Below are 27,835 nucleotides of genomic sequence, written 5' to 3' on the forward strand. Positions count from 1 at the left end.
TTGATCCCTTTATTCTCTTTTTATATATAAATAAATGAGCGAAAATAAATTCAAAACAACTTAGATTTCAGCTTTTGTAAAGTTGCATTGACAACTTTACAATGTGATTTCAATCCACTGTGTCTGAAGTGAAGCTTTTATATACACTATTTGTTTGTAAAACTAAAATCATTATTGGTTAAAATTCAACAAAATATTTAATTTAAATGATTAGGCAACACTGCGCAGCAATAATTTATAATAAACTATTAATTATTTACCAATTTAATGCATTTGTGTAACACAATAACACATGTTGGGATTTGCTGCTTATTAAAACCTTGCATTCCTCAGTTTTTATCAGCATTTTTTTAATAGAAAACACATGGAAATAATATAAAAATACATTGTTTTGCTTAAAAAACAAATAAATAAATAAAAAAGTAAAAGTTTTTAACATTTAACCCGTTATTTAAACATAATTCAGTTTCACCAAAAGTATTAAATGAATGGCCTTCCCTTTGTTTTTGCAGTAATTTATACCATGTTTCTATGTGCAGCAATTATTTATAATAAACTATTAATTATTTACCAATTTAATGCATTTGTGTAAAACAATAACACATGTTGGGATTTGCTGCTTAATAATAACCTTGCATTTCTCAGTTTTTATCAGCATTTTAATGAGGATTTTTTATAGTTAACACTTGGAAATAATAAACAAATACATTGTTTTGCTAAAAAAACAACAATTAAATAAATAAAAGTTTTTAACATTTAACCCGTTATTTAAACATTATTCAGTTTCACCAAAAGTATTAAATTAATGGCCTTCACTTGTTGTTTTTTTTGTTTTTTTAACTTGTTTATTGTCAATTCATATCAATCATAGATGACATTTCCATAATATGTAGTACACGTACAACAAGGTACTTGTATTCAAGTCACCCATCAGGTAGATACAAGAAACACAGCAATACAAAGGCAGATCAAAAAGAATATTTAAATTTAAAAAATGAAAAAAAAACACAACAACAACCTTTACCTTGAGACAAAATAAGATAGAGCTAAAAATTCAAATCAATTCAATTCAATTTTATTTAAAGTATCTTATAACAAAGTTATCTCAAGACACTATACAGTTGAAGTACGACTATAGTTGATTAAGGAAAAATAGATCCCAGCAATTCAACAAAGTTTCAAAAAACAAAAATTCAGTTGGACAGTATCTGTATTCAGATGATGCATCTCATATATATATATATATATATATATATATATATATATATATATATATCCTGAGATCCTGAGGGATCAATAAAGTTTTACCTTACCTTACCTTACCTTATATATATATATATATATTTATATATATTCTGTATATATATATATATATATATATATAGTTACCTCTTCAGAATTGAAACAAAAAAAAAGGGTTTTTCACTTGTTTTTGCAGTAATTTATACCATTTTTCAATAATAATCCTTCTTGGCATGAATGAGGAATGTCTTCAAAATATCAACTGTAATGTTGTTCCCACATATTTTCAAACGATACATTATTTTCAAACGGATTTCTCAAGAAAAACGATTCCAGATCCTTGTTAAAACAACCTTGTATCTGATCTCTCAGGTCTGGCGACACGAACAGAAGGCCGGGAGTCGAGACCCGACGGCGTCCGCCGAGTGCTCGTCGCGTCTCAGCGCCACCGGGCAGGACAGCGGCTTCGGCAGCGACAGCGCCCACATCCGCATCGTCCAGATCGAGCGGCAGAGCGGGGCGAGTCACCACCGCATCGCCCGGCCCTCGCACAAGTCCGCCATCACCAAGAACCTGAGCTTCATCCCGTTCGACGTCTTCGTGACGGCCAGCAGGCTCTCGCTCATGGCCTACGACTGCTCCGGACCCAACAGGTTCTGCCCCAGCAAGTCGTCCACGGATCATCCGGTTCAGCAGGAGAAGAAGGAGGCGACGGAAAAGGTACGTGGAAACATTTATGGACATGAAGGATGTTCATCTTTGTGTTTTATCCTCCAGAACCTCAGGTTCCTCAGGTTCTCCAGAACCTCAGACCAACAAATCTGTTCCACCTGAGGATGGAAATGTTTTTTAATTGAATATGTTTAATTTAGCCTAGAAGTGCTTATATTTGTTAATTGAGTTTTCAACCAATAGTATTAATTTTTCTGGTGACATTGATGTACTTACATATTGCAGAGTTTTTTAATGGTAATCCCTAAAAATATTCAACAAACTATGTGTTTTATCTGCTAATTTTGAACCAGAAAAAAACAAACAAACAGTTCTTATTGTGTAATTATGTTTTTTTTATTGTGTTCACTTTAAATTTCAGTTGGATTTTTTTGTGTTTTGTGTTTTTTTTATTATTATTCATTTAATTTCTACCACTTTATCCCTTGTGGGTGAGACTGGAGCCTATCCCAGTTTCATAGGGTGAGAGGCAGGGTACACCCTGGACAGGATGCCAGTCACAAAGACAGACAACCATTCACACTCACACCCTACAGGGTGATGAAGTCAGACTTCAACGACACTATTTAGCGACTGAAATGAGCAACAAAAAACCCACATGTAATATTGTGGGATCTTCACTACTTAAGACCTTGGCTCCTACCTTGGTTTCAGTAACCCAAGCGTATCGTATGAGTGACAGGATGGTGTTTAAAACTTTGGAAAAAAGCATCGATCATGATTTTAACGTCATCGTTTGTATTATAATTTCAAAAAGAAAAAACTTTTATTATTAAAGGAACAATAATAATAATAGGGAATTTTCAACTATAAATTAAACAATTTTCTACTATAATAAAACCATTTTCAACTGCAATCAAACAATTTTCAAATGTAATCAAACAAAAATTGTTTGATTATAGTTGAAAATATCAACTATAATCAAACAATTTTCAACCGAAATCTAAAGTTTTCAACTATAATCAAACAATTTTCAACTTTAATAAAACTGTTTTCAACTATAATCTAAAGTTTTCAACTATAATCAAACAATTTTCAACTATAATCAAACAATTTTCAACCAAAATCTAAAGTTTTCAACTATAATCAAACAATTTTCAACTATAATCAAACAATTTTCAATTATAATCAAACAATTTTCAACTATAATCAAACAATTTTCAACCAAAATCTAAAGTTTTCAACTATAATCAAACAATTTTCAACGGTAATCAAGCAATTTTCAACCAAAATCTAGTTTTCAACCGTAATCCAACAATTTTCAACCAAATCTAAAGTTTTCAACGGTAATCAAACAATTTTCAACGAAAATCTAAAGTTTTCAACTGTAATCAAACAATTTTCAACTATAATCAAACAATTTTCAACCAAATCTAAAGTTTTCAACGGTAATCAAACAATTTTCAACTATAATCAATCAATTTTCAACGAAAATCGAAAGTTTTCAACTATAATCAAACAATTTTCAACTATAATCAAACAATTTTCAACTGTAATCAAACAATTTTCAACTATAATCAAACAATTTTCAACTATAATCAAACAATTTTCAACTGTAATCAAACAATTTTCAACTGTAATCAAACAATTTTCAACTATAATCAAACAATTTTCAACTATAATCAAACAATTTTCAACTATAATCAAACAATTTTCAACTATAATCAAACAATTTTCAACTGTAATCAAACAATTTTCAACTATAATCAAACAATTTTTCAACTATAATCAAACAATTTTCAACTATAATCAAACAATTTTCAACTATAATCAAACAATTTTCAACTATAATCAAACAATTTTCAACTATAATCAGACAATTTTCAACCAAAATCTAAAGTTTTCAACTGTAATCAAACAATTTTCAACTTTAATAAAACTGTTTTCAACTATAATCTAAAGTTTTCAACTGTAATCAAACAATTTTCAACGAAAATCTAAAGTTTTCAACTGTTATTGAACATCATGTTCATAATGAAATTGATAAAAAAAATGGTGGTATTTATCATTTTGTTCTTTTCAATACATTTTAACACATATTTCCAGGAACTCAATAATTTGATGGATCACCAAAAAAAAAAGTGTTTGATTCTCTTGATTTTCCACAGACGGGGAAAAGTTCTCTCAACCAACCGGACGTCGTGTCCGAGTCTCCGCCGGCGTCGGCCCCTCGGTCCCCGGAGCCCCCGGCCCCGTGCGGCCGGTCCCTGGCGGGCCTGACGGCCGAGGACCTCCTGAACAGCAACACCTCCCAGATGAGGGGGAGCCTCCTCTCCCTGGAGAGCCTGCCCACGCCCAGCCGCTCCTCGGCCCGCCAGGCCCTCGGCGTCACCATCGTGAGGCAGCCCGGCAGGAGGGGCCCCGGGGACCAGGTGCTGGAGCCGCTGCTCTACCTGCAGGTGCTGCAGCCGTCGGCGCTGCTCAGCTGCCATCACCGCAAGCAGAAGATGGAGGTGTCCGTGTTCGACGTGTCCCTGCGGGGGGTGACGTCCGACTACAAGTGTCTGGGTGAGGAACTGAAACGACCTCCTGAGATGTTTCCGTCTCCTGACCTTCTCCTCGTCCCTCAGACCAGGGCAAGACTCTGCCGGAGTCCTTGGACTACAACGTGGTTTGGCTGCAGACGGCGGCCGGTGAGGTCGACGGTAAGAGTGGCATCCCTGCTCCTCTGCTGCGCCTGCAGGTCAAGGATTTCCTCAATGGGTCAGGTGAGCTCACACACACACACACACACACACCTACACACACACACACACACACACGCACACACACACCTACACACACACACACGCACACACACCTACACACACACACACACACCCCCCCACACACACACACACACACACACATGCACACACACACCTACACACCTACACACACACACACACACCTACACACACACACGCACACACATGCATACGCACACACACACGCACACACACACCTACACACACACCTACACACACACACACGCAAACACACACACACAGACACACACACACCCGTAAATAAACACACACACAAACACACGGAAACACACACGCACACACAGACACACACACAGAAACAGACACACACAGACACACAGAAACAGACACACACAGAAACAGACACACACAGACACACACACGCAGACACACACGCAGGCACACACACAGACACACACACACACACACACACACCTGCACACACACACACTTATTTGTCGCCACTTGTGTAAGGCTTCTGTCCACTCAACCTTTAGGACGTCATTTTAAACAGACATTGTGTGCAACTTTCTTCGCCTCAGAGGAGTGTGTGTGTGTGTGTGTGTGTGTGTGTGTGTGTGTGTGTGTGTGTGTGTGTGTGTGTGTGTGTGTGTGTGTGTGTGTGTGTGTGTGTGTGTGTGTGTGTGTGTGTGTGTGTGTGTGTGTGTGTGTGTGTGTGTGTGTGTGAGTGTAGGCTGCTGGACATCCTTTGGAAGTCCAGCAGCCTCTGGACTCCAGTCGTCCAGATGCTCCAGATGCTAACAACACACACACACACACACACACACACACTGACACTCAACCGCCTCGACACACTTTGAAACTCCTGTTGTTTATCTTCTGAAAGTCATACAATCGTGAGCACCCACCGTGCACGTGTACACAAAAGGACGTGCACGTCACCCACGCACATCCCGTCCTGCTGTCGGCGGAAGAGCTTCTCTGTCGTCCCTCTGGTCCAGGATTAAACAAACGAGCGGTTCTGTTCCACGAGGTCCGGCCCCTCGAGGTCCTCGGCCTCGCTCACGCCGGCTCCATGGTAGCTCTCCAGGCGTGGTTCTGATGAATGGTTCTGATGCGCCGCGACTGGACCGGATTACATTCGGAAACAGTCGCACAACATGTGTGTTGTTGAGTTCACACCAGATGGAGATGGAAGTCGATGTAGAGACGCTTTAATGGGGGAACTCGAGGCACGTGTTGGAGCTTCTAGTGTCAGAGATGCTTCCTTGGTACCTGCTCAAGATCAGAACAAAAAAAATCACTTTAATTTATAAAAGCAAAGGAACATTCATTCAGGAACATTTTTTCACATTTATCAAAAAAATAAAATAAAATACTTTTAAACGGTTTTAAAATAAAATCCTCTTCAAAGTTAATTTTCAATTTAATTGAAAAAATAAATAAGGACTTCAAACGTCTTTACTTGAATCAATAAAAAAAATGACTCAAAGTGAATTCAACATTTTTGTTCGACAAATATTTTTGACTAAAAATGTATTTAAAAAAATATGTTTTTATTTATTTCTTTTAGGAGGGGTTCTTTTTGCGTTTTATTTTTTTTGATTGCAGCAACTTTTTTGGGTGGAGGGGTTGAATAATAAAGATACAAAATGTCCAAAACGTAATATTGCCCAAACACATTAAAATAAACATGAATCAAAGAAAAAAGTTTCAACCAAATTTTTCAAATGAATTTAAAAACTTTTATTTTGTTTATAAAAAAAAAGACATAACCCTATATTTACTCTTAATGAGTTAATAGCAGATGAACTATTACTAGAACTATGACTATGAAGTATACGTTCAACCCAGACTGGCCCTTGAACATGAGTGCGCAAAAAGTGTGTGGACGTGAAGATTTCCCACGATGGCTGAGGACGAGAGGATACAGTCGAGTCCATATTCTGATTTTTAAACAAAGTAACAATTTTGTCGAGAGTCATGACGTCTATGAATTCCGCAACACAAGAGTCAAGTACTCGACAATACTACAAACTTATCCTTGATACTACAGTATCAATACTGTCAACACTGAGTCTGGTTCTGCTCAAGGTTTCTGCCTTTTAAAAGGAGGTTTTACTTTTAACTGATACGCTGTGTTTCACTCATTGTTGAGTTGCTGGGATGTGTTTTTATTTTCTCCATTTTAGTCCGACTTAAACTTTAAAGCGTCTTGAGATAAAATTGAATTATATCGCCAGATTATTGCCAATACACACTCCTAATAAACACAAAATATACACACGAAACAAGCTTGTTTTCCATCTGGTTAAAGTATAAAAATGTGCTCAAAAGTTTGTTGAAGCTAATTTGGTCAAACACACAATGTGTCTCCATCACTGGATTCTGTCTCAACCAAACCGTTCACGTGTTTTCCTTTGAACGACACGCTCTCTGATAACTCCACTTATGAACGCTCATGTTCATTTTCACTCCAAACACACACACACACACACACACACACACACACACACACACTCACTTAAAAACACTCCACGCCAAAACCACGCAGACAGGATCCAGACTCGTGTGTGAAGTTGCCCCCCAGGTCAGACCACGTTGGAAATATATGGAGGATTGACCACACATGCTACCGGTTTACCTTTACACACACACACACACACACACACACACACACACACACACACACTTTTATTTGGATGCATCTGGTGTTCATAATTATAGCGTGAGTAATTGAAAGTGAAGTTCATCAGTTGTTTTCTAAGGACTTGAAGAAGAAAAAAAAGTGACAAGAAGTCTTTCAGTAACCGTCCAGTTTGACAAATGATGAAATATGGCGATAAAATCTAGCATATGATACTGTTTACCTCAATATATAAGAAGCACTTTTTAACTGTTTTTAACCACTTTTCGATGAGTAGTTGTCTCCGAACTGACCCACTCCTAGTCCATGCTAATATAGTGAGTTGGAAAAGTATGTCCTCGATTAAGACGAAGACGCTTTTTGCACACACACGAAAAATATGTCTCTTATTCCTATTTTTGGTCCACAGTGACAGTCTTGAAAAGAGGGTCATACCATTTCGGACATCGGGGGTGGGGGGTGGGGGGGGATCGACCGCCTCACCACGGAGAGCCGGGAGGTGATAGATTAGGTAGAACAAATTGGAACCATTACTCTCCCGCGTCCCTGGATCCCGTCAAACTATAGGTCATACGAAAAGTTGTCAGGTACTGTATACAAGCCCGTGGCCCTCAGGATTCATCCAGAACCGCTTCTTAATTCGAGTCAGATGGCATCCGAGAGGCGCGTGTCACTGCCCCTTCGCCGAGGGTCTTTGTTTTTTTGTGACTTTGGGAATCCACAGACACCCTTCAAGCGTTATCAGAAAACATCACCGTCCCCTTCATGTCTTGGACCCGTCAGCACCTGCGTCTGACGCCGCGTTTTTTTTTCGCTGTCAAAAGTCAAGCGTGGAAGTCGTCGGGGAAAATCAAAGGTGGGCAGGGAATGAAAACAGTATTTGTGGTGGCTTCAGACACACGAACGCTCAACACCAGGTTCAAAGGGGAGGAGGGCGGCGTCATGCTTGACCTTGACAATAGGGCACAGTAACCCGGGTCATAAGCAGATTTGACCCCCCCCCACACGGTTTTGACTAGTCGGTTTGTGCACTTTTGTACCTTTTTGGCGGACCTTGATCTCCGACTTACTTCGGCGCTGACACCTGAGACGGTCCTGTCTCCCCGTTCTCACCAGCCTGTTCACATTAGACTAGAGTCCTTCAAAGTAGTCCCAACATCAGACCCTCAGACCCTCGGACCCCCGTGTCTGACAACAGGTCGTTTTTAGATCAAAAACTTGATTTTTGGACTTTTTTTTATTGTCATTGCACAGAAAACACAGCAGTGGAACTGTATATGTATATATGTATATAAAAGTATAAATATTAATAAGTAAAACATAGTCCAATATTGTATAAACAGAATAAATGAATAACGTTTTAAATATTGCATAGAATGAATGTATATAAAAGTATAAATATTAATAAGTAAAACATAGTCCAATATTGTATAAACAGAATAAATGAATAACGTTTTAAATATTGCAATGAATGAATGTATATAAAAGTATAAATATTAATAAGTTAAAAATAGTCCAATATAGTATAAACAGAATAAATGAATAACGTTTTAAATATTGCATAGAATGAATGTATATAAAAGTATAAATATGAATAAGTTAAAAATAGTGCAATATAGTATAAACAGAATAAATGAATAACGTTTTAAATATTGCATGGAATTAATTTATATAAAAGTATAAATATTAATAAGTAAAAAATAGTCCAATATTGTATAAACAGAATAAATGAATAACGTTTTAAATATTGCATGGAATTAATGTATATAAAAGTATAAATATTAATAAGTAAAAAATAGTCCAATATTGTATAAACAGAATGAATGAATAACGTTTTAAATATTGCATGGAATGAATGTATATAAAAGTATTAATATTAATAAGTTGAAAAATAGTCCAATATTGTATAAACAGAATAAATGAATAACGTTTTAAATATTGCATGGAATTAATGTATATAAAAGTATAAATATTAATAAGTAAAAAATAGTCCAATATTGTATAAACAGAATGAATGAATAACGTTTTAAATATTGCATGGAATGAATGTATATAAAAGTATTAATATTAATAAGTTGAAAAATAGTCCAATATTGTATAAACAGAATAAATGAATAACGTTTTAAATATTGCAATGAACGTGTTTAGTCTTTTCACCCCGTGTTGCCTGGGTTTACTCCGGGGACTCCGGGTTCCTCCCACAGTCCTATAACATACAGAGGTTTATTGGGAACTTCAGGAAACTGTTCGTAGCTATGAGTGTGTGAATCTTTGTGTGTCCTGTGCAAACTGGTGTCCTTTCCAGGGTGTCCTCCGCCTCTCGCCCGATGAAACTTGGATAAGCGGCACAGAAAATGACTCAAATAATTTTTTTGAAAGCAACCTTTTGTTCTTCCTGAAATACAACATGTAGTTTGGCTCACTCTACACTTGGTGTAACTCACAGTTCGACTTCTGCTTCAATCCTACAATGAGATTGTGATATTGATTTTGCCTTCACTTGCGCTTTTTAACCCCAATAATATAAATCTACCTCAACAGCTGAGCTGAACCTGGAGCTCTGGCGCCCTCTAAAAATCAACCCGACCCTGGAGAAGATCGAGCAGACCAAAGCCTACTTGAATAAGATTCTACCGAACCACAGCTGGGACGACTACAGCAGAACCACGTCTACATCGTCCACTCCACGTGCCTCTCCCAAGAAGTCCATGGACTTCCCCCCACGTTCCGATCACCACCAGGCCCAGCGGTCGGAAGGAGACGCCATCAACACTTTGGCCGCTTTCTTCCACAAGATCTCCGTCCAAACGGGCCAGATCGTCGTCACCATGGAGACCGAATCGCATCCGATGAAGCCCAGCGTGACGGTGGCCGTGTCGGCCGTGACGGGACGACTCGACGTAAAGCCTGGACCGAGAATAGAGGGTGAGTAGTTTTTCATTTTTCTTTGGTTAAATCAAAAAGAAACAGTTATGCTCGACCCGTTCTGGCCCTTGAACATGAGTGCGCAAAAGGTGCATGGTAGATTTCCCCGATGGCTGAGGACAAGAGGATACAGTCGAATCCATATTCTGATCTCAAAACAAATGAAAGAAGTTACGACTTTGTCGAAAGTCATGACGTCTATGAATTCGGCAACACCAGAGTCAAGTATTTGGAAACTACTACAAATATATCCTTGTTACTACAGTATCACTATATATCACCAGATTATCGCCAATACACATCACTAATAGACACCAATTGTGGAAAAATATTTTCTGGCCAAAGTAAAAAAAAATGAGTAGTTTTGCTTTTTCTTTGGTTAAAGCAAAACGAAACAGTTATGCTGAACTAGTAATACGTATCCTTTGTTTTTTACAATGTGCAGCTGTTTAATACTAAGATATACTATAAAATAAATCTTGGGTTTACGCAATATTTAGACTTATTCAACTAAATAATGAACTTCCTTGTCCTGAAAAGTCCATGACATGTTTTTATTTTTAGTATATTAAACAAAAAAACAAGCTTGAATCACTTGTTTATAGTTTTAGAAAATCTTTCCTCTTTTTGTTACGTATCTAAAAACAAGAGTAATATCGTAGTAGAAGAATCTGAGTATGTTTTTTTATCATGTATTGAATGTTTATAAGCACTTGATACATCATGTTGCTTCAATTTAAGAAATATTTCTAACCCAACCAGATGAATGTGAATCAAAAAGTCCATACAATCGTTACTTAAAATAAAGACTTAAATACTTGGCTTTAAAAAGAAAATAATAAGTTGTTCAATATATGATCCAACTTTTGACAGAATAAAGAATCATTCATTAATATCCAGAAGTGTTATTTGTTTGCTCACTGGCGTTTTACCTCAATTAATAATAATAAAAAAAGGATTGTGTATCTTGGGATTTCATTGCGCTGTAGCTTCTGAACCCTCATCTTGAACCAATTGCTCAAATATTGGACGCACACAAAAGAGAACGCTTGATTTGAACACACAAAAAAAAAAAAAAATGGCAATGGGATCAGCCAATACAAGAATGAATTTCTCCAGAAACTTCTGAAGGTTATCTTAAAACAAGAAAGGTTTTAATGTTGCTTTTTGAAGGACTTTATGAGTTTATTTCGCTCTCATAACATTTGTCTTAGGTCTAAATTACTTGTTTTCCTTTTAATGGAAAACTAAAAAAGGCTAAAAACTAGTTATATTCAATGTTCGCATGCTTTACACCAATAAAATGTGAAAATACACCTTATTTTACTTGAATTATAAATGTAATCGCTCTTTATTTGTGATATTATATTGTTATTAATATAGGTATTTCTAGTTGACATTAATGAAAAGCTTCCACTTTATCGTCGAAGCTTCATACGTGTAACGTTGAGAACAGTTTGTCGGTCGGACTGAGACGCCAACGAAGACGGTCTGTTCTCCGGTGCCGCTGACGACCCAAGTCTCCGCCGCGAGACGTCAAAGCCGGAGCCAGGGCCTTCCATCACACATGTGTGTCGCACATGTTGTTTTGGAAGTTATATGGGGATGAAATGTTTTGTCAAAACGTTTGATTAAATCCTCAAACAAGTTGCAACTTTTGTTTATGCGACTACGCATAACTGAGCGGTGACACAATTCCCTTCTCCTCCTCCTCTGATCTCCAGCAGCAGCTTCTGTCTTTACTGCTTCTGCTCGGAGAGGAACAACATGCAGAAATGTTAGTGACTCCATAATTAAATCTTCTATTCACAAAGCCCATATTAACAACAAAAAATGGAACTTAATAAGAACCACGTTAGGTACTTGGTCATTGATTTGTCCTTCATGGTCTTTTTTTTTAGTAATTAAACCCTGTGTTGATGTTGGACAGTATACTGTGACCATTTTTATTCACTAAAAATACTATTACACTGCAAACAAACGAGATCCAGGCAAATGCTTTTCTCTTATTTTAAGTAAAAATGTCATAAGAGATGATGATGATGACCTACATTCACATGGCAAGTCCATAAAATGATCTTTTTTTTAAGATATAAAGACAAAAATTACACCTGAATCACTTGTATACAGTTAAAAATTCTGCTAATTGGGTAAGAAAAAACAATAATTATTTATTTATATAATATAAAAGTAAAGTACATTTATTTATGGATTTTCTTTTTAATGTTTGCAACCATTTTAAGTTTCATTTTGGTCTTTTTTAATATCTTGAAATATGTCATTTGTCTAGAATTGGGAGGTGAATGTGACTCAAACTAAATCTAATAAGATGTTATTTACTGGAAACAAGACATATTTTTAGATTTTCATGATGGAAAAGTGAAACCATATCGAGTTACTGAAATGATTCACCAGGATTTTGATACGTGTCAGTACTGATCCCTATTTGTCATCAACAGTTGTGTGAAAATACACAAAAAATGGCAAGAATAATGTGTTTCATAGCAAGAAACTATAGTTTTTCTCACCATATTTAAAGTTTCTTTATACTGTTTGCATCTTGAAATCAGATACTGTACGAGTAGTGTGAGGTGAATTTAACTCAAATTAAATCTAATCAGGTGCTTTTTACTTATCCCTTGTGTTATCTCTGGGTCAAGGTGACCCAAGGGCCCGAAAATAAAAACGTGTTTGCGGTATCCCTTGTGATATACGACCTTCCTGGCTCCCATAAATGCATATGCAGCGGCGTAGGTCATTCAACTTGACGCAGAGACAACAAAAGGGATACCACAAACACATTTGTTTACGGGCCCTTGAGTCAAGGTATTTTAGGTCACTAATGTGACTTTCTTACCCACAATACAGGCACCCCCCAAATGCCGCCGCCTGGTGGGGGAACATGCCGCCTGGCCCGGTTCTATTTAAAGTGACCTAAAATACCTTGACTCAAAGGCCCGTAAACAAATGTGTTTGTGGTATCCCTTGTGGTATACGACCTTCCTCTCAGTCCCATAAATGCATATGCAGTGGTGGAGTTATTTTTGTAAATATGATTGTGTATATATAATATAGTGCAGATTTATTTTCTATTCTATTTAGATTTTCTTTTTCTTTTTATTATTTTATTTCTGGGTGTTTTATTTTTTTTTTGGTATATTGCTCTTGCTGTTGCAAATTTCCCCTTGCGGGACAAATAAAGGTTTCTGATTCTGATTCTGGAGGTCATTCAACTTGACCCAGAGACAACACAAGGGATACCACAAACACATTTTACTTCCGGGCCACCTTGACCCTGAGGTAACACAAGGGTTAAATACATCGATTTCAGTTTTTTGCATAATTAAAAAAAGCTTATAAAGTCTCAGTAAATAGTTCCCTGCTGTGTAAATGGTTAATAAAACACTAGAATCCTTGCGACAAAAGCTTCAAACTAAACGACACGTCGGTCTCACCCGGTAGTTAAACTTATTTCCCGTCCAGCGATAAGCTCTAATAGATCTCTGTCATAACACCGAAGCGAGAACTTGTTCACATACAGTTTCCAGATCCGTTGCCACCAAAAAAAAAAAAAAAAAAAAAAGACAAAGTGTCTTCAATTACAGAGACGGATGGTTGGCGACAATAGATGTATCTACTGACTCCTGGCCTCAGCTGCACCATCTCCATCACTCGCCACTTCCAACTTTTCCAGCAGCGATCGGTATTTTTTTTTTTCTTTTTCTTTCTTCGTAAACAGACACCCCCGGACTCTGAGCGAGATGAAGGTTAGCGTCTCCGTTATGTAAAAGTCGAGCGTTTGAGCTGCTACGATAAGTCAGCGGGAATGACCCCCCCGGGAACGGGAGATGTAAGACAGGAGGATGAAGTGGGAACTACCGACTACAGAGTGTCTCTCTCTCCACTGCTGCCGCTGATTTGCCGGCCCTCAGTCACAGCTGGAGATTGATGGAGCGGAGCAGAGTTTAAGATGATGTAAAAGTGCACCTCGAAACAGCAGCAGTCGCCGAGGAAAAGTTGAGCGTTACAACAGAGGGAACGCCGAGGGAGTTTGTGAGATTCGTATTTAACATTCATCATGTATTTCTGCGTTGAGTGAGACTTCTTGAATTTCAACAAAAAGTGTAGGGCTTTTTTAACATGTTCTCAATGTAACGTTGCGCTCTGTCAGAGTTATTTTGGGGGATACTGTGTGCGTGAGGGGAGTGTAGCATCGTGAGAATCACTGAATCTGGTTTTTTGTTTTTTTTTTAATGTGAAATATCTGTGTTTTCGATCGTCATGAAAGCAAAAACAAAACAAGATACTGAAATTATTCATTAGTGTCGATGCCGATCCCTGTTTCTGTTTAACTTCTATTCGACATTGGGAAAGAAAAGTACTCGCTCTTGGGGGGGATTTAAAAAGAAAGACGTTTTTAAGATTGTTTATTTTAATTAGACGGCATGTGAAAATGCTTTAGAATCCAGCAGTTAAACATTAAAAAAGGAAACGAAAAAATAGAGGCAAATAAGTAAGTGTCGTTATACTTCATATGAATTTGTGTTTTATTATATACATTAGGGAATTAAAAAAAACGACAGAAGGCAACAATAACTGAATGTAAAATGATTAAAAAGAACTATCAGCTATAAAATCATGTCATAAAATAGCAGATAAATTCAATGAAAATTAAAAAAAGAAAATGTCAGATTGTGTTCACAAACATCTCAGGGATATGATACTCGAAAAATAATCAAGTTCACACAGAAAGAAAATAAAAGACAACCCAAAACCAAAAACATTGGTAGATCAATCTCTATAAGTTGAAACATATTTTTTAGTTATTCCATTTTTTTTTATAATATCTTTATTTGTATCGGTCTGTCCATCGTACTATTTTTCGAAAACATTCAAAAACTCTTTAGTCCAGTGTTTTGCAAAAATACAGTAAATCAGTCTTTTTTTTTAGCAAGATGGTGACAAAAGCAAATGTTTTCTTTATGCGACAACAAAAATAAAATCTGACCTTAGGGATGAAGTATGTGATTGTGTAGTTGTTTCTTCAGTACCTGGACTGACAAATGATATGATTTTATATTGATTTACTGTCTTTATTTTGCTCAGTAAGTGAGTCGTTGTCGTCACACTCTTGTTAAACATCTTTGCTAAAACATATCCATGTATTAAAGATGCTAAATATTAATGCTAACAAGCTCACCCCCCCCTCGTAACCCAGTATTATTCAAAGAGAAGACCCTGCCATCCACCCCCTTTCCCCGCTCATCCATGTAACATCTGGGCCTCGTACCTGGTCATGCCCCCCTTCCTCGCCCCCTCTCCTCGCCCCCCCCCCCGCCCTCTGCCAGGGGGACAAGATGGAGAGAGAGGGGATTAGGTTGACAGTGAGGTGTGTTACCAGATCCTGTGTTAATGAAAAGCAAGTGGAAGCCCCGGCATTCCTCGCCTCCGTCCACGACTCACCACTCCCCAAGGCAGGGGGGCATTTGTAGTTCAGCGGCGGGAGGAAGGGAGGCGGGAGGTGGGCAGCAGAGAGGGAACAGATGTCCGTGAAACGAGACCCTCCCTAATCTCTCGGGCTCGAGACTACCCAAAGAGTTGCGCACCGTTTTCCCATAGAGCACTCCCGACACACACTCACGGTCGGTTAGCGTTATTAAATGGATACGACAATATCACCCCCCGACCCCCCCTGCCTTCATGCTGATTTAATCTGGCACACAGTGAAAGCTTTCCTTTATTTATTGATCCCATTTATTGACTTCCATTTAGTCCCCCCCCACCCCCCCCCCCCCCCCGAGCTGATCTTTGACTTATTTCATCCTCTTTTTTTTATGTCTGGTTAAACACAACAAGGCCATCACTCCATCTCTTTTTCTTTTTTTTCCCCTTTTTCTTTTCTGTTATTTCTATTCATTTCCCTCCCAGGAGTTATATTTGGAAATAGAACTCGCAGTGCTCTGGCAAACTTTCGCAACTTTTTAATGTCCGTTGACTGCAATAAATAGGGAAATTTGTCATGGAGACGTAGAAGATGAGGATCAGGAAGGGAGGAATATTCCTTTTCGATCTAAGGTTCTACGCACTGATGATGCTTCTTGTTTCGGCGAACAAGTATGATTCAGTTGTCGGGTCTGAGATCGGGGCGTCCAAACATTTTTCCAAGGAGGACCAAATTTTGACGAGGTGAAAAACGAGCGACTGGCCAAAATCTTACCGGTGACTTCATACTGAGTATGAACGAAATTGAGAACTTTATGGACGGACAAGAAGAATGTTTTCCGTGTTTAAAACAGAAAAAGCTTGTGTGGCATTAAGACCTTTGTGTTTTGACTTTCACTTGTTGAATGATACACTTGACAATTGAAGTATTTAAGTCGTGTTTCTACTAAGAACTGTCTCATTTCATGCATTAGTCGCGTATACTTTAGAGATAAATGACAAAAATGAGACCTGGATGGCTTGTACACAGTAAAAAATACACTTTTTTAAAGGTGAGAAAAAATATATTCATTTAGTATGTGGCGTTAAGTCTAGGAGTGTTAACAAGAATATGGGGATCCAATACTTATCACTATACATGGGTAACAATATGATATATTGCGATGGCTGTAGTAACAAGAATATATTTGTAGTATTGTCGAGTACTTGGTGTTACAGAATTTACAGACAATATGACTCTTGACGAAGAAGAAGAAACTTTTTTTATTTGTTTGGCAGCCAAAATATATCCAAACATCAGCTTTATAAGCTTCTGCAGCTGACTGTATCCTCTCGTCCTCAGTCATCACGGGCTCTTGTTTTCATTGTTTCTTTAGCGGCATAGGACTTTACGACTGATGCCATCTGGCGGAGATAAGTTACATTTTAACTCAAAAATAACCACACCGTGGATATTTGCATGTTGATCGTAAATAAAAAATATATATATATATATTTTTTTAAACACACTTTATGTAAGTAAGTAAGTAAGTAAATAATTCTTATTTGTATAGCGCTTTTCCAGATCATGTTGTGACATAATTTAGAATTAGAATTTTTTGTCAGTTGAAGGAAACAGTTTCTGGTCAGTTTTCTGCAGTGTTGAACAAGAGACATGTCTTTATCAAATACAACACCCAGGTTTCTCAGGCTCAGTTTGACAGACTGACCTAAGTCACCCAAGTACTGACTCAACCCTGGAATCTTATCATCAGGAGCAATCACCAGAGTTTCAGTTTTGTCCACATTTAGCTGTAAAGTGTTTTCACTCAGCCATTGTTTGATTTGTAACATATAAAACATTTAAAAAAAATACAAGGTAAGACATAAATATGGTTTAAGAGCCCAAATAAATACAAATAAAAAATAAGTGGGTATATCACTTTTAAAAAAGGATTTTTTCAATATATATACACATTATTCTTGTTATTAGAAACTTACATAAGGTTTATTACTCCCAACTTCATACATATATCCATTTTTCATAAACTAGATATCTTCAAATGAAACCTGGACTTTTCAGTTGAATGTAGATCATCCATAAATCAGGTCAGGCTTATTTTATTAAATATAAATTAAGAACTTGATTTTGCAGTTTACAACAGAGGCCGTTGGTCCACATCAAAATCTACTTTAAACACGCCTTTTCCACGAGCGAAACGTTGCCAACGAGCGTCGGAAATATGTTGCACATTCCCATCTTCCACGCCACTGACTCAACGCACTCGACGAGCCACGCTGAGACATTACTTAACGCCGGCTTCCACCGCACCCTTCACATGAGAGCGTTTTACGGCGCTCGCTCTCACTTCCCCCCAGAGAAAAATAAAAAAACTCATACCATGGCAATTGTGGATTGCAACGGAAGAGAAGGGGAAAAGGCAATTTGAAGGGATGTCTGTCTAGGCTGGATTTCATTGGCAGAGAGCGTTGGAGGAGAAAGGGAATCCCCTCATTAAAGCGGCTTCTAATGAGGATGATTATTGACGGCCGGGTTCCTGCTGCTGCTGTTGACTTTAACACCAGGATGTAGTGGTTAAATGACGCACTGGGAGGAGAGAGAGGCGATGCTCGCTTCTACACATGTGCGTGGAGAGATTTTTCTACCTGGGTTTGAACCACTTAAGTTTTCAATGTTGGTCTCGAAATGTGGCCAAAGATTATACTGAGTAACATAAAATATAAAAAGGTATTTCCAAATGTAGTTATAGTCGAATTAAGCTCATGTTAGGTACAATGAAAACCCAGAGAAAGTGCTAAAATAAAATAACACAAGCAGTATAGAATGTATTTGCCGCTGGTTTCAAATATTAAGTACAATTTCTCTTAGTTAAGTAGTTAAATCTGAACTTGTCAATAATGTTGTAGTCAAAATTTTCAACACATAATGTCAATATATATTTTTTCCCGATTGAAAATGAATAAAAAGGGATGTTTAATTAGAAAGTTTTTAAGAAAAGAATAACTATCAATATTTGGAAAGAGAATTTTGTAAACATTTTCAAAAAACCATGAACAGTGCTGTGTTGAGGTCCAAAAAGTATTTCCTGTATGTCATGAAGAACTGGATAACTTCAAGTGATGGGTTGAAAATTGAAGAATTTCCTTGTATCACAATATTAAAGCAAAGGGAAAAACCACTGCCAACCTTTCCGAGTACAAATGACTCATCGCTTTCTGATACCACACCATCTCTTTATACCTTATTATTATTATTATCGACAGTCAAAACAATTTGGTATTTTCAAATGTAGTTATAGTCGAATTAAGCTCATGTTAGGTACAATGAAAACCCAGAGAAAGTGCTAAAATAAAATGATAAAGGAACTACTTGGACAACTTTCGCTTCATGTTTTCCATCATGAATGTCAGGCTTCACGAGCCTTACGACAGGACTCAGACGAAGAATTAAAGCAGATTTATAACCAGGTATATTTATTTACCTGACGCTATGAACCACAATCACTAAACTGCCAGACATGAAACATAGGACACAAAACAGCCTCAGTCAAAAGACCTCCAAAACAAAGAAAATATATAATAAAAATGTCACTCGCTGCCAACGGGAAATAAAATGGCAAATGACTAAACTTCTGTGGCACTTTGGCAATAAAAAAATCACTTAAGAAGATCAAGAAACGTGAAAACAAACTTGGTAACTTGGCGTAGTCGTGGCGTGGGAAAAGGGCTGGAGGTGCAGGTGCGAACACTCAAGACAAAGGGAGACACTGACTATTTAACACATAATGGAGGAGGAATATGTGGAAACAATCCGTGATCTGGGAAACATGAGTGAATACTGTGTGACAATGAAATAACAAATATCGATCTTTAGTCATTTATTGGCCGTAGACCGTAGCTGTATAAGATAATAAATGATAGCTTTAATTTAAAATTACTGTTAATATTCATTTTTACTTCCATATTACATACAGTTTACTTCTTGTAGTTTTTAGGATCATTGTTTTTTCTATTTTTCGCTTGGTGTTTTTTTTTTTGTCCCTCAAATAATGGTGTACAGTCAGAGTATCAAATCACATAATGGCCCCTGATATATTGGTATTGGAGCCTGCTTAGTCTACTTAGATACTCCACAATTACCACAATTGTGTTTTATAGAAAAAAAACACATCATTTTTGCACTTAAACACAAGCAGTATAGAATGTATTTGTCGCTTATGTCAAATATTAAGTACAATTTCTCTTAGTTAAGTAGTTAAATCTGAACTTGTCGATATTGTTGTAGTCAAAATTTTCAAAACATAATATCAATATATATTTTTTCCCGATTGAACATGAATAAAAAGGGATGTTTAAGTAGAACGTTTTTAAGAAAAGAATAACTATCAATATTTGGAAAGAGAATTTTGTAAAATGTTTAAAAAAACCATGAACAGTGCTGTCTTGAGGTCCAAAATATGTCATGAAGAACTGGATAACTTCAAGTGATGAGTTGAAAATTGAAGAATTTCCTTGTGTCACAATATTAAAGCAAAGAGAATAACCACTGCCAACCTTTCCGAGTACAAATGAGTCACCGCTTTCTGATACCATCTCTTTATACCTTATTATTATTATTATTATTGACAGTCAATACAAAGCTGTTGTTTAAGTGAGATCGTGTGTTGAATAAGACGGTCTGAGTCACAGAAAATACAAAGATGTTTTTGCTTCATAATGTGAATGTTTTCTCATTGCATTTGCTCCCGACTGCAGAGTCAAAATAGACAAAATGAAATGGAAAATTTGATTAAGGACTTAATAGCTAACGCTATTGAAAATAGATCTCCTTAAAATCACACTTAAGGGCAAAACCAAATAAAAAATATTGAAGAGTAATGTTTCTCGATGATAAAAAAGTTGTTTTATTTTTTTTGGCTGAACCTTTCTTGACACGCGTCTTCCTCTCCTAGATACAGTGCAATCTGCTTCAGTGCTGCTGGACTTCCAGGACGTGCTGGTGAAGACTGGGCTGAAGGACCGGAGTCACCTCCTTCTGGGGCCCTTCTCGGGATCCACTTCCCTGGAGGCACGATGGTGTCGTCACAGCGGCAGTTCTGGGCCAGAACCGGGAACCCCCAAACTCCTGTTGGACCTCAAAGGAGGCTTGTTACAGGTGAGTTTTTAATGTTGTGAGGAAAATCTTCTTTTTTTTTCACTATTTGGACCATTTGTGAACCTCAGGAAAAAGTGCTTCGTATTCCTCAAAATATTGAATTGGAAGTGAGCAGCTTTTAATAATATTTTATTGAGAAGAAAATCATAATAAAGGAAAAGTTTGTCTCTGGAGAATTTCACCCGTTAATGCGGTGGCTCGGTCAATAGTTTTTCTGTACACATGGCGTTTTTTTTTTGGTCACGGAATCATCTGGAGTAATTGCTTTGGAAATGACAGTTGCCAGGACTCTGCGCTAACTTTGACTGATTTCATCCCACGGGGAGACGAAATAAAACAAATTGGTGGTCGGGCATTACGGCAGAGATCCGCGCCGCTGCAGGCGAGGCATCATTCAAGGATGTTTGGACCACAAACTCCGGATGAATTCATCCGACAGTTATGCTCGCAGCACATTAGCGCCCCTTTCGTTTTTTTTTTTCTCCCCACTATTTATGCCATGGGTCCCTGATCCTGCCTGCACTTCCACTGTTGACTTTTGGGATTTCATGCTGTAAATCTGAGTCACAGTCGGTGATGTGGTGGAATATGGCCGGCGCTATTTTTAGCCCCGTGATACATCTCGAACAAGTTACATAATAGAATTTGCCGAAAAGCCCCGTGTTCGGCGTGACTAACTGGAGGCATTAAAATGTATTATTCCACATCATGACTGCACCAGGGAACCCCCTTCCCCTCCCTTACTGTCAGTGGTTCCCCCTTAATGCTTTTATTGCGTGCCCATTTAAAGGAACATCACTCGCAACTCAACACCTAATACGTAATCATACATTTCCCTCCGCAAATATTGATGCATGTGGTGTTTTAATCAAGCTTTGTACGAAAAAAAAAAAACCTCAAGAATTCCTTCCAATTCCTTTTTCGCCTTGTTTTCTCTCTCCAAAAAAATGTGGGGGAAAATCCCCCAAAGTTTCCTGGTTTAAACATTTGGTCATAACCTAGTCTTGGAAGTTGGTGAGTGGCATGCAGGCTGCAGCATGTGTGAAGAGAATTTGACTCAGAGATTCCTGGTTTTTCGGTCCAAACCCCAAGCAGAGCCACTTTGATGGGGTGTGGGAAGGGAAATCTGCGGCAAAGTGGGGCGGGAGGCGGGGGGGCTGCGTTGGGTTTTTGCTGGCTGATGTTCGCGAGGATGTGGAGGGATAAGGAATAGTCAAAACCTCAATGATTCTCATCTGTATTGGAAAAAAATGGAAGTGTTTTGTTGTCAAGTTACTCATTTTCTAATTTCCTCCCCCGTTCAAAAAATGAAAACCTCTTCAGGTGTTCTGGGGTCAGGAACATCTCAACTGCCTGAGGCTGGTGGGGGAGCATCTGAGGGCGTATTACGACCACCACTACGTAGACACATTCGTGGGTTCGTCCAAAGGAAACGCATGTGACACCCAGCCGCCCCCGTCTCCCGCAACTCCCTGTCCGAGGACCGAACACAGTTCTGATGACCTACGAACCGGACACTTCCAGTACATCCAGGACTCAGGTAATTTGATATGAGTGTATTTTTAGATGGGATGAAGCCGAAAACCCCCCCACAAATCTGCGTTTTTGAAATGTTTTTGTTCCTTAAATCCATTTAGTTAAGGTGTCTTTAATAGATGTTGGACTCTATTGTACTCATCAGTATGTGTTTGTTTGTACAAAACTCTCCTTTAATTTAAATATATACATTAAAAGATGGGCTTAAGCCACACCCACTGAAAACACTTTTTCTTGAGATCTTGTTTGTCATAACCACACCCACTCTGCTTGGTCAAGCATTGAGGTTTGTCACAGCGTGTCATGAAACCTGGAAGTCTCCACCTAAAAATGGACTTGTTGTATAAACAAAGCGAGGAGTGATACAGCTGGCTGGAGGAGGAGTGAAGCCATTATTACATCATAATGGACTCCGCTCTCATAACCTTTCTTTCCCCCAGATTTCAGATGAGGGAGAACTTTAGAAAGTAATAAGTACATGGTCATGATGAGAGACTTACTGCATCTTGGAGAGGAAGACTTCAACATTTGAAACATGTTATTGAGTCAGGAGAGTTGGGTTTTCCCATTAGTTGCCCTTTATGGATTTTAAGACAACAAAAAAATCATAAAATGATTTCCGAAGAGAATCTAATAAATGGGAAAGATAGTGAACATCAGATTATCAACAAGTTTGTTAGAATTGTTCATATTAAATTAGTATTGCAAAAAGCAACATTCAGGTATTTAAGAGAAGGTACTAGTGTCTAAAATCTTCAATCAATACCGAGGTATAGTGCAGACATATAATGAACCTCCCATAGAGAACTCAGGTTCCAAATAAAACATGGAACTGGTCTTTGCCTGCTGGTCACTACTTAACTTACTTGTGCATTTCAGGCCAAAGTCTTCAATTATAAATGAAGTACTTGGATCTCTTTTAGCTCCTGTAAGTCAATGCCCATGGTTCTCAGTTGGGAAACAGTGGGGTACGTTCTGTGCAGGCTGGAACTAAAGCCCTTCTTTAGATTGGGTGGTCAGGATTCTTCAAAGACCATCTTGACGTCTAGATGTAGAAGACAGTTCTCAGTGAAAGCGTTGATTATCTTCTGAAGACCTGCTCGTGAAAACAAAGCTGTGCTGAGAACACGTGCAGGTAGTGACAAGTCACCAGAGCTAAACTACATAATGGAATACCGAAACAAACAAATGAAACGCAGGCCTCGGATCCTTTGTGAGGGTTTGACTGGACATGTGTGCCTGATTTGACTCCGAAAAAACACACTGTTGACTCCCTTTTTTGGTGTTTACTGACGTTGTCCTCGACATGCTCAGTGTGGAACATTATTGTCAGAAGATCAAGCTTTTCTCTGGCAAGCGACCAGCGGTCCACTCCGTCAGATGCGGTTGAGTCTTTGTTTGTTGCGCTGCTCAATTGGTCTTTGATGCATGGCTCTGGCTAAAGTGGCGATGACTACAGTAGTGGACCAGGACCTGGAGGAAAAATCTGCCTGCAACATGTTGGCATCCTTCAGGAAGAACCAGTCCCGAAGATCTCAAGGGTTGAGCAAGTGGACCACTGGCATGTGGATTGATACGTTTGTTGAAAAGAGTAATCAGGCAGATATTTTAATACGACACACCCTTGCTTTCCTTTATCTTCATATCTACTCTCCACTTTCTCAGTTCTCGGAGTTCTTGCAAAGAATGCTTTGACTCTCTCAAATGATAAGGTCTGTCAAATGAGACCCACGATGTTGAACCTAGTTGATAGACCAGGAATTATTTTTAGACCAATGGTTGGCCAACTCCTGTAGATGGTCTTTACGTTCAAAAGGGAGTAACTGCTTCCACTAGCAGGACAATGTAAAGCATGACAAAAAAAACCCATTGTTTAGCCTTCTTTTAGCCAGTAGCAGCTTCCGCGTCATTTTTGGGAATCTGTAGGCGATCAACCAAAAAATTAAGCTAGCACCATGCTAAAGGGACAATAACATATTTAAAACTTCTGACAAGGCTTTTGCAATTTTTTAATTAAAATATTGTTCGCGGTTTTATATCTTGGAAAAATCCCCTGGAAACATTGGGTACTACAGCCAGTAGTGTGTATATTATGGTCTGAATACAAAAGTGGCAAATTACTCTATTGAACTCTCAGGGATTTTCCCCCGGATAATCTGGATGAGAACAGAAACAAGTGTTAGAATAACAAACAGAGTCAGAATCCAGATTTACCATCAGCAAGAAGTGGAGGCGCTTCTCACGGCTCGTCCCAAACCACTGATGTCCCCTTCTTGCTGTCTTTTAATTCGAAAGCTCAGAGCATGACACACTTGAATACAAACAGTTTGTTCATTTGTTGCTGGACGCAGCCAGCAAAAAAACGTTTTTTGTATGTGTCAGTGAGCTTAACAGCCTGCACGGGGAGACCATATCTCGCATATCTTGCGGTCACTGTATCTTAATGCACAAACTGTCATTTCTCGAGAAATGAAACTCTTAACTGGGCACATTCCTTCCAGCTCATTGTGAGCCGCAGCAACATGTGCATAAAAGCAACATAGTCTTATCTATGACCCTTTCCTACCTACCATTCCTACCTTCTTTAACATGAACTTTTTCTTGCAGCTTCTCGGAAACTGCCCGGACCGTACGAGGTGGTCTTCTTTGGGGAGACAGATGATAGCCCGGGGGTGATGGTGTGGAGGTACCCTGAACCACGAGTGCTCACCTTCGTCAGGATCAACCCCGTGCCCTTCAATACCACAGAGGACCCTGAGATCAGCACGGCCGACCTCGGAGATGCCTTGCAGGTAGGAATGGGTCATTTTAGATGGTAATTACCTCTGCCAAGGTCGTTTATGTCTGTTTGCAAATAAATCAAAACATGTTTAAATTAAATGTTGAGTAAGCTTTGAGAGTGGGAAAGGGAACTGATTATTACATTTTGGTGTTTCTGAAGTTTCATCTGGATTTAGAGAGGTTTTGATGGTTCATCACTTGTATGGCTTCTTACTGCTGCTGCTCAAGATTTTCTATTCAGTTAAAAAACACTGATAACACAAAAGACTTAGTGAATATCTTAACATCGGTGAAAATAATATTTCTATCATTTTTACACTGTTTTAAGATAACATATAAATATATATATATATCTAAAAACATGAAAACATTAAGCTATTTATCTAATAAAATATTTTATCCATATGTAATTTATTCATATATATTATATTACGATCAATAAAGTTCTATCTATCTATCTATCTATTACATTAATATATATATACAGTATGTATATATATGTAATATTACACATTGTTTCATAATATAATAAGATATATAATATAATTAATATAATATAAAAGGAATCTATTTAAAGTTTTTAATATAATTCATTATTATTATTTATTGTTTGTTTTCAATATGATGAGAAGGATAAATCGAGAAAAAAATCCCTAAAAATAGCCTTTAACAAGTTCTATTTAGATTATAAAATGGAGTAAGAACACCTGGCTATTGTAGCTGCAACAGGTCCACAAACCCACACACAGTATCTTGGTTTGTTGTCGGTCGAGCAAAAGTTTGTTTTCGTTACGCTCTGTTGTCTTGAATCATGGAAGTTGTGATCACTCAGATTCAAGCCTATTATCCATCATGGATCCCTGCAGACTCTCTGCAGCGATTACAGAGACACGACCCCGATCGCTCTTGCTCTGCTGATGGAAGGAAGGCGAGTGAAAAGAGATGTGAGCGGAGAGAACTGCTCCATCACTTCTCTCTGCTTAGCTTCACCTGCGAGGGCGACAGAGTAATAAACTCCAAAGGTTGGGCGGGATGCTGTTAGAATTCCCATGAAATAAATCAGCAGAGCTCCTCAGGACTATGTGTTATTGAATGACAGAGACCCCTGCTGTCCCGCCAAACATGTAATACATGGTGAGACATCTGGGGAAGTACTCTTGCATTGCCCTGGTGTGTGAAAAAGCCAGGTGCTGTCTGACCCAAAGGAGCTTATATTTTTGGCAGCTCTAACCACTGCATCTAAAGTGGTGGAGAGAAGGTTTGTGGGGGTGTGACAGGGTACTGCACATCCCTCACTCGCCACGATCACTCATCCTTACCATTGTGATGTGCTATTGCTTTTTTTTTTTTAAGATATATTTTCCAAACATGCATTCTCAATGACAAGCGCTATCACAAATCATTTTCATGTCTCCCCGTCTCCCAGAGTTCCATGTTCTCATCGCGACAGTTCACTTCACATAACGTTGTGAAGTGTAATCGTTTTTCTACACAGTCCTAATGTCGTGAATTATTTTCAATTAATTAGAAATGACTATATACATTTTATGACGGGACATGATGGACGTGATAAATGTCTGAAAACTCAATTTCTTTATTTAGAAAACAGGTGTTTGAATGCAAAATACAGATTGAATGGTGGCGAAAACACAGATTTGTGAAAATATGGTATTGGTTTGTCTGGTTCTTTATGCTTGACCTGGATAAGAGTTAATACAATAAATTGAAATTGGAAGAATTATCATGAATGAAACATAAAACTGAAACAAAATTAGAATCTTGTGATGTTCCTCGCCTGTGATGTCAATGCATGGAATGTTGCTAAAAGTCCAGAAGAGTAGAAAAAAAAAAACCTAAATCTACCACAAGAATTAAGGAAATATGGAGCTATGAAATGTAGTCGAAGCTTCTAACCGTCGTGTAACCAGTTACACAGTCTATCTTTCCATCGCAGTTGAAATATATATAACCACTAGAGAGTTGTGGCAGATAAATCACAGAACATCATTCACTGTATTTTGTCGGACTATAAGTCGCACTTAAAATATTTACATTTTCCCAAACATTGACATCATTGAGTAGTTATTGACTTATGTATTGATTCTGGCCGTACTTACCGAACGCCAACTAAATCTGTTAGTGTTTCAGTTAGACTTTGGTCAACTATGAAGCTACGCTGCGAGCCCTCCCGAAGTACTCTGCGGGGTAATATCACAGAGCAACACTATTTTTTATTTCCGAACATTACTACACTGCGTTAGTAAAATATTTATTGATGTTCTTGTCGTATCTTTTAACAATCGTTCCAATAAAAGATTTTGAGTTGTCACTGTAGATAAAGTCTCAAAACTTTATCGACACCACTCACTTGTCTCTCTCACCACGTGACCAAAATACATTCGTCTCATTGGTCGACAGCAGCTACACGTCACTTGCAGGCATGAATATATTGGTGAGGAATAAACGAGGAGGAGGAGATAAAAAAAAACGTGGAAATGGTTATTGATTTGGGTTTTTTTTAGATTTATGATTTGTATAACCGTTCACACATTAGCAAGCAACAGAAGTACTTTTATTCGATTTTTCCGTTGTCTCTCCAACATTCCCAACATTTGACCTTTTCTTTGTCTCCTTTTTCCTGCAAAAAACATACATTTTAGCACCACA

The 27,835-nt window shown here is 38.0% G+C and overlaps 1 protein-coding gene across 2 annotated transcripts in view; it reads left to right on the forward strand.

Annotated features, from left to right (window-relative positions):
• The window catches only part of vps13b (vacuolar protein sorting 13 homolog B), a 304,204-nt gene that overhangs the window by 204,960 nt on the left and 71,409 nt on the right, over window positions 1-27,835 (forward strand). For both annotated transcript variants that reach the window (XM_087805873.1, XM_087805872.1), the window contains exons 35-41: window positions 1,615-1,962; window positions 4,083-4,482; window positions 4,545-4,682; window positions 9,871-10,254; window positions 20,649-20,851; window positions 22,175-22,391; window positions 24,995-25,179. In XM_087805873.1, coding sequence (XP_087661999.1) covers window positions 1,615-1,962; window positions 4,083-4,482; window positions 4,545-4,682; window positions 9,871-10,254; window positions 20,649-20,851; window positions 22,175-22,391; window positions 24,995-25,179 — 1,875 coding nt within the window. The remainder of the gene's footprint in view (window positions 1-1,614; window positions 1,963-4,082; window positions 4,483-4,544; window positions 4,683-9,870; window positions 10,255-20,648; window positions 20,852-22,174; window positions 22,392-24,994; window positions 25,180-27,835) is intronic.

Source organism: Callionymus lyra, chromosome 13 (genome assembly GCF_982586985.1).
Source record: "Callionymus lyra chromosome 13, fCalLyr1.hap1.1, whole genome shotgun sequence".
NCBI lineage: Eukaryota > Metazoa > Chordata > Actinopteri > Syngnathiformes > Callionymidae > Callionymus > Callionymus lyra.